The sequence below is a fragment of the Nomascus leucogenys genome, chromosome 4, assembly GCF_006542625.1.
Source record: "Nomascus leucogenys isolate Asia chromosome 4, Asia_NLE_v1, whole genome shotgun sequence".
NCBI classification, from domain to species: Eukaryota; Metazoa; Chordata; class Mammalia; order Primates; family Hylobatidae; genus Nomascus; species Nomascus leucogenys.
In genome coordinates, this window is record NC_044384.1 from 84414232 (window position 1) to 84428301 (window position 14070).

Here is a 14070-nt window from a genome sequence, read left to right on the forward strand (position 1 = left end):
AGCCCCGAAGCTGGGGCGGAGCCTACGTCCTTCCGCCGCCACCGTCGCTCACGCTCCACAGGTAGGGAGCGCAAAGTCTTGGGAGCCAGAAGACAGAGGGAAAAGGGGGCGCTCCACTCACCGCCCCATCCCCAATTTCCCAGATGAAACATGGACTTGCGCTTTGTATTTTTTTTTTAACAAAATGTATTCATCTTTCTTGGAACTGAAAAATAAATCTATGTACAAAACAGGAAGAGATCAGGCTCCTGTCACCCACTCCTAACCCTCTGCAGATTTCCTCCGGGATGCTCCGAGATGGGCTGGACCTCTGGGAGGTTCCCAGAGGGTCGGAAGGGAGGTCCTGCTCTGATCCGGGGCCAGTTTCGTCAGGAAGAGGGCGGGGCTCAGGATGCTCATAGGCTTGGGGCGGAGTTTTGTGTCCCAGACTCGGGATAGGAAGGAAACTAGGATTTCCAAATTCTGGAGCAAGACTTAAGTTATTTGGGGCAGGGGGCTTGGATTCGCAAGATATGGAATTCTGAAGTGCGGAAATATACTCCTAGGACTGAGCGGTCCTAGGCTCCCAGGCTGGAGGTGGGACCTGTGCTCCTTGGGTTAAGGGTGAAACCTCAGCTCCTACAAGCTGGGAGCAGCCCTGAGTAACGTTAGTCTGGCTCTAGGTGAGCGGTTCCGAGGAGCTTGGGTTTCTAGGGGCTGGGCCTTTAAAGATTGGTAATTAGGACCCAGCGTGAGGTTTCCATTGGCCGGCTGGGATTCTGGGAGAAGAGACCTATATTCTAACAACTGGGGCAGAGCCCTGGGTTCTGAGCTGGAGAAAATCGTGGGTTTGATATAGACTGTACTCGGGACCTGGAACCTAGGGTTTGGGTATGGGTGAGGCCTGTCCCCTTTGGGCTGGGGGCAGAGCATGGGCTCAGAGTTGGGGGACTAAGGGCGGAGCCTGGGTCCCCACAAGTGGTCCGAAGTCCCCAGTAGTTCAGAGGCCTTTGCGCTGCCGCTTGAGGAAAGACAGAGTGTAGTCACTAGGGGTGGACACTTTCTGCTTCTTCATCTGCACTTGCGACTGTGCCGTGAGTTGCAGCTTGATGGCGCTTGAGTTGATCTTGGTGGCCACCAGCAGCTCCTTCATGCCCTTCATCTTCTCACTCTGGAAAGTGAGCACTGGACCCTCCGGTGGTGGTGATGCTGCAGGTACTGGCACCTGAGGCGTGCTGCCACCTTCAGGGCCTCGGGCTGTGCCAGAGACCGTCCCAGGAGGCTTCCGGGGGGGTCCTGACACTGCGCCTTGGCCGGTGCCCAGGCCCTTGTCCAGTGCTGGCTTCTTGGGCGGCGGGGGCTCCTCTGGCTTGGACTCCCGCCGTGGGCCCCGCCGCCGGCCTTCCCGGGCTTCCTCGCCCCACGGCTCCTCGGCCTCGGCCGCCTCGGCCTCTCGGCTCACTATGCGCACCTTCTGCCGCACCTGGGCCAGTGGGGAGACCAAGGTGAGAGCAAGGTTGCTGGCCAGTGGCTGGAACTCCAGGACCTTGCTCTGGCCATCCCATCCCACCCAGGGGGTCTCAGTCTCATCGGCACCCAAGGGGATGGGCAGATGCTGCCCCTGGGCCAGAAAAGTCTGACAAGCCCGTGGCTGCTGTCACCACCTGTAGTGCCCAGACCTCTGTGCAGCTGTCCCTCACCTGTCCCTCAAAACGGCCTAGGGACTGCACAAGAAAGGTGGCCCAGCCCACGTGCAGGACAGGTGTGGGACTGCCCTCCTCCCATTTGCAGATGCCGTCGTAGAATCGCAGCAGGTGGGCAAAGCACTCAGGGTCCTGGAGGGCAGAACCTTGGCTCTGGGTGCCCTGGACGAGGGGGAAGGGAGGGCACAGGTCAGTGTCTTACTCACCCCTTAGCAGAGGGCACAGGCCAGGCCCCCCACCTAGGCAAAGACCCCTGGCTCCAGAAAAGGTAAGCATAGGTTGGGAACATTCTTAGAAACTCTTTCCTTTTACAAAGCCAATCCGTAGCCAGGAGGTACCATCCCTTACCTCCACCCCTCAGCTGAGGGAGGGAGTCTGGCCATGAAACTGAAGGCACAGGGTAGAAACCTCTAAAATACCTTCAGCCCCGTCCAACGTGGGCCCAGGACCTCAGTTATAGCAAAAGGGAACATAGCTCTCTGCTCAGGGCCACCTTCCTCCTAGCATCCCTAGTCCTGTACATGCAGCCCCCATGGCCTGTGGCAGAGAGCCCTGCCCAGGTGGGAGGCTGGACACAGGCTGGAGCTCCAGCCTTTCACCTGGCTCTGCTCCCCCGGCCGCTCCTCGCCCGCCTCCAGCAAGCTGGCTGCCTCCTTCAGCAGGTTGGGGATGACATCATTGGCTACTTCAAAGAACTCCTTGTAGATCTCCTCGTCTTCCCGGCAGTAGTTGTAGCTGTGAGAGCAGTGGGGTCTCTGTAGGGTCTGAAGGGGTCTCACCATGAGGGGTAGCCCCAGGGACCTGGTGGAGGATGGAGCCCCCAGGGGCTGGGGGAGTAGGTGGGGTTCTCACTGCAAAATGATGCTGTCTGGGTCAGCCCAGAGCAAGAAAGCAAGAATGAGGAGGGGGCACGGGGCCAAGGGTGGAAGTCCCACTGCTGGATGATGGTGGTTAAACATTGGGAGGAGATTTGAGACTGTTCTGAGAAAAAAAAAATTAGGAGGAGAGGGGAGGGAGGGAAAGATGTGACGCCTTAATCAGGGTCCCTGCCTCCTGGGTGACGGTGGCCTTGCTGCCTAGGGACTGGATGGAAAGGGGATGGGGCGTGGGAGCCAGGCCTCAGTCCTGGATGAGGGTGGTTGGAAACTGATAGAGGGGAAAAAAGGACAGGCTGCAGGCCCTAGTAGGGGGATCCTCACTCCTGGATGACAGTGGCCGTGTCCGCCCAGGCCTGCAGGGCTTCGCGCACGTTGCGGTTGCGACAGTGGTAGCCAGCCAGGTACATGTAGGGGTAGATGTGTTCATCCCGATAGTAGGTCTTGGCTGAGGCAATGCCCTGGGGGTGAGGCAGAGGATCCTCAGGGAGGCAGCCCCAGCTGTCCTGCTGGCACAAATGCCCCACCAAGGCACACCCAGAAGGGGCCACAGGAAGATCCCAGGGAGTCCTCTCCCTCTCCACTCCCACCTCTACTCGCTGCCAGCCCTTCTACCTGGTCTCCTCCCTGAGTCTACAGGACTGCTGGCTGAGGCCTGGGGCAGACTGCAGGGGTGGGGCCTGCCCTCCGAGCTCAGGGGCCTTCTCTTTCCCAGACACTCTTCTACACACACACCAAAGACTTCCAAGTCCAGCCCAATGGCCCTCCTCCCCACCAACACCCACCAAGTGAACACCCCCTCTTCAGTGCTCCTACCACATTTGACCTCTGTTATACTCCAGGAAGGACAGTAAACAGTGGCAGAAAAGGCAGGGCTGAGGGGACAGATGCAGGCCCTGCCACTCCCAGGCTGGGGAACCCTGGACACCCCTCAGACAGCACTGACTGAACTGATTCTGCACACAGTTGACACAAAGTGAGACTGGATGGGCGATACCCCCCAACATACAAAGTTCTCTTCTCATCTGCCCAGATGAGGGCTCCTGCTTCAGCCACTGTTAGGGTCTCCCTTCTGTACCCTCCTTAGATGCCCCACCTTGTGGTAGAGGGTGAGTGGGTCTGGCCGGCCAGGGGTGGGCTCCAGCTCCTCCAGATCTGCCAGGTTCCCTAAGGCCATGGGGTACCTAGGAAGGGATCATAATTCAGGCTGCCACCCAGCCCCCTGGCCTCACAAGGCCCAGCCTGGCCACTTCCCTCTACTGACCTTTCCAGATGTCCCAGGTCATAGAGCAGCCAGAGCAGCTTCTAGGAGCCGAAGGAGAGAGTTATGAGCTACAGAACAGGGAGGAGAACGGGTCCTTAGCCTATCGGGCAGAGGTGGGGGTCAGAACCGACAGGGACCACCCACCATGTTGAAGGGCCAAAATTCTGGGACCAGCCCTTTAATGGAGTCAAAGCAATTTCACATCTCAATTCTACTCTCCCAAGAGCCCTGGGAAAGGCCAGGCCAGGAATTACTAACCCATTTTCCAGCGGGGGAAGCTGAAGCTCAGGAAGGGAAAGTGCCCCTGCTCAGGGTCCCACAGCAAGTCAAGTCTGGCCTAGTCCAGTCCTGCCCCATTGGCTCAGCCCTCACCTGCTGCAGCTGCAGCAGCTCCAGCGAGTCAGTGTGCAGGTCAATGGAAGGGTTGATGGCACACACCATGAACGCCACCTCCATCTTGCGGTCACAGCGCATGTATGATCCTTTCAGGTACAGCCAACTCTTGGGAGGGGACAAGATCATTATATCTCATGATAGTCCACCCTGTGCCTGCTCAGGGAAAGACAGGGGCTCTTCTGTCTTCCCTTCCTATGTAGGTGGTCATGGGACGAAAGGGGTGTGGCCCAAGAAAATGGAGTCCCTTGGGTGGCTTGGGCTACTAGAGTATGAAGGGGACAAGGCTGGGGGGAGGGAAAAATACCCGCTCAGCCACACCGGCGTTGACCGTCTGGCCCCTGCGGTCCTCGTTGCCCTTGCCGTGCCAGGTGACCTCAGCTGTCTGCTCCCCACTAGGCCCAAACACTACCCAGGCATGATCCTCAGACAGGGCGAGGTGGACATCCCGGAGACCCAGGGCCTGGCAGGCCCCAACCACAGCAAAGGCCACGCCAGAGCTATCCAATTTGGTGCCTGTGGAAGGGGGAGATAATGAAAGAGGGTCCTCTATGCTTTAACATGGGGGAAGGGGGCCAGGTACTGATGGGCCACACTCCCTCCCACTCCCTTTCCAAGCCTGTGCCCCAACCTCAGATTCTCCTGCCCACCATCCCTTCCCTCCCACGTGTTCAAAGACTCTCTCCCTATTTACACCCTCTATGTCCAACAAGATACCTTTCTGGATCTCCTGTAGCTGACCCAGCCTTTGGCCCTATCTCGTCTTTCTGTGCCACTCTATTATATATTCTACGGATTTAAGGATTCCATTTTACTGCACTTACTAGGTTAAAACAGGAATGTCAAAAACAGGACACTGGCCAACACTCTCTCGCTATACACCCACCAACAGATAACCCTCATTTATCTCTGCACTCTTTTCCTGCTAAGCTGGGAAGCAGCCTCTGATTCCTTCTCAATATGGCACACCAGGACGGGATTGCCAGTCAACCGGGCTTGGTGCAAAGAAGCTCTTTGCAAGCCCTAAGTCTTAAGCCTTTTGAGGTCAAGCCCCTTCTCTGTGGGGGCAGAGGTGAGGTTGATAATTTGGAGCAAAGTGATCAGGCTTCACTTCCAGCCCTGCCATGCCGTGTGTGACTTTGGCACATCATTTCCCCTCTCTGGGCTTCAGTTCCCAACTGCAAAGAGGAAAATAACACCTGCCCAACCTCACAAGGCTTACACTTCTCAAAAGGGTTCTGTAAACCATGGAGGGTTTTGAAGAACTGGGTCATGGATAAGATTCCCACCTACTGGGCTCCAACCTGTGATGAAGCTGAAGAGGGACTGGATGTGGGCCCGATCCTTGAAGTAGGAGCGGCTGAGGCTGTTCCATATGACATCGGAGACCTTCTTCACCAGCTCACGGCTGGAGACACCCCCTTCTCGAGGATAGAGGGACAGGTCGACGGCGCCTCGGATCTGGGCGGTGAAGCGGGCATAGAGGGCGGCGATAATAGACAGGTCGGCCACGGGAAAGTAGGTGAGGCCGCCAGGCGGGTCGGGGGCGGGGCTGGGCTGGAAGGTGAGCTCGGGAACGTTGGTAGGGATGACGCGGTTGACAGCCAGAAAATGCTCCACGAAGCCCAGCACCAAGGAGAGGAGCACCAGGTCTGGCTCCTCTCGGCCCAGCTCGGCAGCAAACAGACGCACCACGTCGTCGATGGAGCGCAGCGGGAACAGCGTCTTCTGGGCGGCCTTCAGCCCCATGGCGGCGGGCGGTGGGCGGCGGCCTGCAGGCAAGCCGTGGGAGGGAGGGTCGGGCAGGTTCGGCCGGGGAGCCCCCTCCCAGGGTCCGCTAAGGTTCCACCCCCCGACACACGCACAGCTCCCCTGCTTCCCCACCCTCTAGAGCCTCTGCTCACCGGCTTCCCCTCTTTTGTCGGTGAGACCCCTCAGCCGAGACTGCAGAGCCTTTTTGTCCCCTACAATTCCGGGACGCCCGGTACCCGATGGGGTGCGCCCCAAAGACCCCAGTGAGGAGCCCCAATGGCCGCCCCGCCCCCTCTCTACGACTGTGCCCCCGGGGCCGTAAAGTCTGTCCAGAAAGCGCACCCAGGTCAAGCCCCCAAACCCCAAGGAGAGTCCTGGCCTCTGTCCCCCTCGCCCACCTCCGCGCTTACATCCCTCACAAGGCACCGCGGCGCACGCCGCCCGGAGCCTGCTGGGACATGAAGTCCCGCCCCTAGGGTCGCACTACCCGCCGGGAAGTGGAGTCTAGGCCCACCCCCTGCCCCTGCTGAGCCTGGAAATAGTGGCGGGCCGGGCCGCTGCGCGGTGGCTTCTGGGATCTCTAGGTCCGCGGCTCCGGGCGCCTCCTTCCCGAGATACTCAGGGATTGGTCCTTCCCTTCGGGCCGACCAGGCAGGAAGCGCGTCGGCAGTGCCTTCTGGGAGATGTAGTCCGGGGGCACTACCTGCAGACTCGGGGTGGGAGGTCGCCGAGCTTCTGCCGGTTTTGCTGTCACGGGTCGGTCGGCAAGTTATGAGGAAAAAGATCAGGTTGCTTGATCCAGAAAAAATTAAAATAAAACGATGTGAGGAAAACAGATATTTTTAAACACTGCCGGAGAGTAAATGTGTTCAGCCGCTTTAGCTGGGTATCAGTGTCTGTTAACATATAAAGATGCCTACTCTGTGTCCAGCACTCCTTTCCCACTTCTGCCCGCGAGATAATCTAACACGTGCCAAGAGTAGCTTTTGTTTGTTTGTTTGTTTGTTTTGAGACACGGTCTTTCTCTTTCGCGCAGGCTGGAGTGCAGTGGCTCAATCTGGGCTCACTGCAGCCTCGACTTCGCAGGCTTAAGCGATTCTCGTGTCTCAGCCTCCCGAGTAGCTGGGACCACAGGCGTGCGCCACCACTCCCTCCTAATTTTGTGTGTATGTGCATATACATATATATATACATATAAAACACACACACACACACACATATATATATATATATTTTTTTTTTTTTTTTTTTTTCAGAGACAGGGATTCCCAGCTACTTGGGAGGCTGAGGCGAGGGAAATCCCTTGAACCTGGGAGGCGGAGATTTCAGTAAGCCAAGATCTTGCCACTGTACTCCAGCCTGGGCAACAGAGTGAGACTCTGTCTTAAAAAAAAGTCCCGAGTAGCTGGGATTACAGGCGTCTGCCACCACATCCAGATAATTTTTTGTATTTTAAGTAGAGATGGGGTTTCACCATGTTGGCCAGACTGGTCTCGAACCCCTAACCTCAAGTGATCTGCCCGCCTCAGCCCCTAAAGTGCTAAAATTACAGGCGTGAACCACCGTACCCGGCCAAAGAGTAGTTATTTGTTTGTTTTGAGATAGAGTCTTGCTCTGTCACCCAGGCTGGAGTGCAGTGGCGCTATCTTGGCTCACTGCAACCTCTGCCTCCCAGGTTCAAGTGATTCTTCTGCCTTAGCTTCCCAAGTAGCCAGGATTACAGGCGCCTGCCACCACACTCAGCTAATTTTTGTATTTTACATAGTAGCGATAGGGGTTTCACCATGTTGGTCAGGCTGGTCTCGAACTCCTGACCTCAAGTGATCCTCCCACTTCGGCCTCCCAAAGTGCTGGGATTACAGGTGTGAGCCACTGTGCCCGGCCTGTATCAACAACACTTTAAAACTTTGAAATAATACTAAATTTCCACGGTCACTCATTTATTTGCTTATTCATTAAAAAAAACAGATTTTTGGTACTTACCATGGGCCAAGTTCCAGACACTGGGTATATAGCAGTAAATAAAACAGATTAAATTCCTGCCCTACTTCACCTCTTCACCTCTCTGGATTTTCCTCAAAATTTATAACCCTCCTCTAATCATGAGAAAACATCTGGCAAAACAGAGTTGAGGGACATTCTACAAAATACCTGACCAGTGTATCTCAATAGTGTCAAGTTCATGCCAGGCTCATGCCTGTAATTACAACACTTTGGGAAGCTGAAGCAGGAGGATTGCTTGGGGCCAGGAGTTCAAGACCAGCCCGGGCAATATAGGGAGACCCGGACTCTACAAAAACACAAAATTGACCAGGTGTGGTGATGCTCACCTGTAGTCCCAGCTACTCAGAAGGCTGAGGCAGGAGGATCATGTGAGCCCAGGAGGTCAAGACTGCAGTGAGCCGTCACGCCAGTGCACTCCAGCGTGGGCAACATAGCGAGACCCTGCCTCAGAAACAAAAAGCAAAACAAATCAAAAGAGCCAAGGTCATGAAAGATAAGGAAAGACCCACAAATCATTGCAGATGAGAGACTAAGGAGGCAGAACAACTAAACGCAATGTGGTGTTCTGGATCAAATCCTGGAACAGAAAAAGGACGTCAGTAGAAAAACTAGTAAACAGGGTAACCAGCCTTCCAAGTTGGCCCAGAACTGAGGCTACTCGGGAGTATGCGACTTTGTGTTTTATTTAATTTAATTAATTAATTAATTTATTTTTGAGACAGAGTCGCTCTGTCACCCAGGCTGGAGTGCAATGGCACGATCTTGGCTCACTGCAACCTCTGCCTCCCAGGTTTAAGTGATTCTCTTGTCTCAGCCTCCCGAGTAGCTGGGATTACAGGCACCCGCCACCACACCCAGCTAGTTTTTGTATTTTTAGTAGAGATGGGGTTTCACTATGTTGGCCAGGCTGGTCTTGAACACCTGGCCTTAGGCGATCTACCTACCTCAGCCTTCCAGGAGTGCTGGCATTATAGGCCTTAGCCACTTTGTGTTCTAAAAACAGTCAAGGCTAAGCTCAGTGGCTCACACCTGTAATCCCAGGGCTTTGACATGCCAAGGCAGGAAGACTGCTTGAGGCCGAAAGTTCCAGACCAGCCTGAGCAACAAAGCAAGACCCAGTCTCTACAAAAAAAAAAAAAAAAAAAAAAATTTTAAATTAGCCAGGCACAGTGGTGTGCACCATGTAGTCCCAGCTACTCAGGAAGCTCAGGCAGGAGTTCGAGGCTGCAGCGAGTTGTCATTGCACCACTGCTTCCCAGCCTGAGTAACACAGTGAGATCCTATCCCTAAAAACAACAACAACAAAAACAAAAACCAGACTGGGCGCGGTGGCTCACCCTGTAATCCCAGCACTTTGGGAAGCTGAGGTGGGCGGATCACTTGAGGTCAGGAGTTTGAGACCAGCCTGGCCAACATGGTGAAACCCTATCTCTACTAAAAATACAAAAATTAGCTGGATGTGGTGGCAGGCGCCTGTAATCCCAGTTATTCAGGAGGCTGAGGCAGGAGAATTGCTTGAACCTGGGAGGTGGAGGTTGCAGTGAACCGAGATTATGCCACTGCACTTCAGCCTAGGCGACAGAGCAAGAAAAAAAAAAAAAGCATTTTAGCTGGGTGTGGTGGTGTGTGCCTGTGGTCCTAGCTACTCCAGAGGCGGAAGTGGAAGGCTCTCTTGAGCTCAGGAGTTTGAGACCAGCCTGGGTAACATGGAGAGACCTCGTTTCCACAAAAAAATAAAAAAAATTATCTGGGCATGTTAACATATGCCTGTAGTCCCAACTACTCAGGAGGCTGAGGTGAGAGGATCAATTGAGCCTGGGAGGTAGAGTTTGCAGTGAGCCTACATCATGCCACTGCACACCAGGCTGGGTGACAAAGCAAGATCCTGTCTCAAAATAAATAATATTTAAGGTTTTTTAAAAAAGGCCACTGATTGAATTGAGAGCAAAGTTATACTTAATGGAGTAGACAGACAAGATGTACATGAAATAAATGTAATGTGTAATATATTAGGAAATAGTCATTGTTTTATTGTTTTATTTTTTTAATTTTTGTAGTGAGGGTGATCTTGCTATATTGCCCAGGCTAGTCTGGAGCTCTTGGCCTCAAGTGATCCTCCTGCCCCAGCCTCCCAAAGTGTTGGGATTACAGGCATGAGCCACCATGCCCAGCATAAAGTTAATCATTGATAAGGAAAAAAAAGATAAAGCAAAGAAAAGGGATAGGAGTGCCGAGAAAGTGGCCAGGCACGGTGGCTCACGCCTGTAATCCCAGCACTTTGGGAGGCTGAGGCGGGTGGATCACGAGGTCAGGAGTTTGAGACCAGACTGACCAACATGGCAAAACCCCGTCTCTACTAAAAATACAAAAATTAGCCAGGCATGGTGGCATGTGCCTGTAATCCCAGCTACTCGGGAGGCTGAGGCAGGAGAATCGCTTGAACCTGGGAGGTGGAGGTTGGAGTGAGCTGAGATCCTGCCACTGCACTCCAGCCTGGGTGACAGAGCGAGACTCTGTCTCAAATAAAAAAAAAAAAAATTAAAAAATAAAAAGCACTTTGGGAGCAAAATTCTTGTAGGCTTGGGCTCAGGACCAACGGGAGGAAAGAAATTGGAGACAGTGATAATACAGAAGTCTTTTGGGATCTTTGCAGCAAAGGGAAGGAGGAAAATGAGAGCGCATTAAATAGCTGGAGAAGAGGGGGGTCAAAAAGATTATTGCTGGTTAATAAGAGAATTGCGGGAGTGATGGCCTTGGACAGAGAGTGAGAATGCATTCCTGAGTGGCAGGTTTGGCCTTGGCTAGGAGCACAGGCAGTTTATCCGCGAGGACTGGAAAGAAGGCCTACTACCTGGGCATATGTGGTGGGTAATTAGATTTTCTCAGTTAAATAGGAAGCCCAGTGGGTTACCACCTCCTCTCCAGATGTCTACCGGGTTCCCCACCTTCACAATATTGCTCAAACGTCACCTCAAAAAGGCTGACACAGACCTGACCATTCTACTTCAAATCACACCCTCCACTCGAAATTCCTCTATCCATCCCTCAACGCTGCTTTACATTTTTTTTTTCTTTTTGTTTTGTTTTTCTGAAACGGAGTCTCACCCTGTCGCACAGGCTGGAGTGCAGTGGCTCGACCTTGGCTCACTGCAACCTCCGCCTCCCGTGTTCAAGCAATTCTCCTGCCTTGGCCTCTTCAGGTGCACTTCAGGTGTACCCCACCACACCTGGCTAATTCTTGTGTTTTTAGGAGAGATGGGGTTTTGCCATGTTGGCCAGGCTGGTCTTAAACTCCTGACCTCAGGTGATTTGCCCACTTCAGCCTCCCAAAGTGCTGGGATTACAGGCATGAGCCACCGAGGCCAGCCCGCTCTACGTTTTTTTTTTGGTTGTTGTTGTTGTTTGTTTGTTTGTTTGTTTGTTTTGTTAGCATTAACACCTTCTAGACAGGGGCTCTCAAAGGAGGCACTGTTGACGCTTGAGGCCGGGTAATTCTCCGTGACTGGGGCTGTCCTGTGCATTGTAGGATGACGAGCAGCATCTGTGGTTTCTACCCACTGGATGCTATCAGTTCAGCTCCCGCAGGGGGGACAACTAAAGATGTCTCCAGACGTTGCCAAATGTCCCCTGGGATGCCAAAATAGCCCCAGGTTGAGAACCACTGTTCTAACATATGATATGACCACTTTGTTTCTCTGTTTTGAGACAGGTCTCGCTCTGTTGCCCAGGCTGGTGTGCAGTAGTGCAATCATGGCTCACTGCAGCTTTGACCTCCTGGGCTCAAGGCGGTCCTCCCACTTCAGCCTCCCAAGTGCTGGGATTACAGGAATGAGTCACCGTGCCCGGCTTGATTTATTTATTGTTTGTCCCCTACCACCAGAAGATAAGCTCTACAGGACAGGAAATGTGTCTGCCGTGTTCACTGATGTGTCCCCTGGGCCTAGAATAGTGTCTGGCACATAATAGGTGTTCAACAAATATTTGCTAAAGAAATACATGCATGCATGCAAAGCAGTAGGGTTTTTGTTTGTTTTTCTTTTTTTATTTATTTTTATTTTTATTTTTTTTGAGATGGAGTCTCCCTCTGTTTCCCAGGCTGCAGTGCAGTGGTGCAATCTAGGCTCACTGCAAACTCCACCTCCCGGATTCATGTGATTCTCCTGCCTCAGCCTCCCAAGTATCTGGGATTACAGGCGCCTGCCACCATGCCCGGCTAATTTTTGTATATTTAGTGGAGACAGGGCTTTGCCATGTTGGCCAGGGTGGTCTCAAACTCCTGACTTGAGGTGATCCATCTGCCTCGGCCTCCCAAAGTGTTGGGATTACAGGCGTGAGCCATTGCACCTGGCCAAAGCAGTCATGATTAATGATTGACCTGGAATGTAGGCTGGGTGAGGAGGTATGTAAGGACAAGGGAAGGGTGAGAGACAGCAAATGTGTAGTAATATCAATGGATTGCAGGTTTCTGTGGGGTCAACCGTCAATTGGAATTGGGGTGCTAGAATGGGCTGGAAAGAGAGTGGTGTTGATTAGAGATTAGGATGCTTGGCCAGGGGCAGTGGCTCACACCTGCAATCCCAGCACTTAACCGAGGTGGCTAAAAAATTAGCCGAGGGTGGTGGCGCGCGCCTGTAGTTCCAGCTACTCGGGAAGCTGAGGCAGGAGAATCGCTTGAACCCAGGAGGCGGAGGTTGCAGTGAGCTGAGATTGTTCCACTGCACTCCAGCCTGGGTGACAGAATGAGACTCCGTCTCAAAAAAAAAAAAAAAAAAAAAAAAGAGAGAGAGAGTAGGATGCTTGAGACTGAGATTATGGGGAAGGGGTTGTCATTATTGGCAATGAAAAGATCTAGAGCAGAGCTTTCAGCAAAAATATAACACGAGCCACAGTAGGATTTTGGCATTTCTGGTAGCTACTTTTATTTATTTATTTTTTGAGACAGAGTCTCACTCTGTCACCCAGGCTGGAGTGCAGTGGCGCGATCTAGGCTCACTGCAACCTCTGCCTCCTGAGTTCAAGCAATTCTCCTGCCTCAGCCTCCTGAGTAGCTGGGATTATAGGTGTGTGCCACCCGAGGGGGGGGGGGGGGGGGGGGGGGGGGGGGGGGGGGGGGGCCACCGCCCAGCTAATTTAAGTAGCTACATTTTTAAAAGTAAGAAGCCGGGCACATTTTTAAAAGTAGGAAGCCGGGCCGGGCGCGGTGGCTCACGCTTGTAATCCCAGCACTTTGGGAGGCCGAGGCGGGCGGATCGCGAGGTCAGGAGATCGAGACCACGGTGAAACCCCGTCTCTACTAAAAATACAAAAAATTAGCCGGGCGTGGTGGCGGGCGCCTGTAGTCCCAGCTACTCGGAGAGGCTGAGGCAGGAGAATGGCGTGAACCCAGGAGGTGGAGCTTGCAGTGAGCCGAGATCGCGCCACTGCACTCCAGCCTGGGTGACAGAGCGAGACTCCGTCTCAAAAAAAAAAAAAAAAAAAAAAAGTAGGAAGCCGGGCACAGTGGCTCAGGCCTGTAATCCCAGCACTTTGGGAAGCTGAGGCAAGAGGATCGCTTGAGTCCCGGAGTTCAAGACCAGGCTGGGCAATATAGTGAAACCCTGTCTCTAACAACCACAAAAAAATTAGCCAAATGCTCACACCTGTGGTCCCAATTACTCAGGTCAGGAGGCTGAGACTGGAGGACCACGTGAGCCCAGGAGCTGGAGGCTGCAGTGATGCAGTGAGCCATGATCACACCACTGCACTGAATGAAGCCTGGGCAACAGAGTGAGACCCGGTCTTCAAAAAAATAAAAATAAAAATAAAAGAAGACAGAGGTGGAATTAATTTTAATCCCATATCTTGTTTAACCCAATATATCTGAAAATGCTATTTTAATTTGTAATAAATATAACAATTATTGGGCCAGGCGCGGTGGCTCATGCCTGTAATCCCAGCACTTTGGGAGGCCGAGGTGGGTGGATCACAAGGTCAGGAGATCGAGACCATCCTGGCTAGCATGGTGAAACCCCGTCTCTACTAAAAATATAAAAAATTAGGTGGGTGTGGTGGCGGGCACCTGTAGTCCCAGCTACTCAGGAGGCTGAGGCAGAAGAATTGC

At 53.2% G+C, this 14070-nt stretch overlaps 1 protein-coding gene across 8 annotated transcripts; it reads right to left on the bottom strand.

Annotated features, from left to right (window-relative positions):
- Positions 1 to 168: 168 nt before the first annotated feature.
- On the bottom strand, positions 169 to 6594 carry MEN1 (menin 1). Of its 8 annotated transcripts, none has more exons than XM_030811127.1 (10): positions 6119 to 6594; positions 5504 to 5986; positions 4522 to 4730; positions 4194 to 4322; positions 3822 to 3862; positions 3654 to 3741; positions 2882 to 3018; positions 2282 to 2417; positions 1680 to 1844; positions 169 to 1462 (listed from the first exon to the last, which is right to left on the bottom strand). In XM_030811127.1, exons 2-10 carry the CDS (start codon positions 5961 to 5963, stop codon positions 980 to 982), a joined length of 1848 nt encoding a protein of 615 aa, XP_030666987.1. In that variant the 5' UTR covers positions 5964 to 5986; positions 6119 to 6594; the 3' UTR covers positions 169 to 979. The 8 variants fall into 8 exon arrangements, with proteins under 8 accessions (XP_030666987.1, XP_030666993.1, XP_030666988.1 ...); XM_030811133.1 differs by having other exon boundaries at positions 5519 to 5986; positions 6365 to 6539; XM_030811128.1 differs by having other exon boundaries at positions 6365 to 6539.
- Positions 6595 to 14070: the final 7476 nt, after the last annotated feature.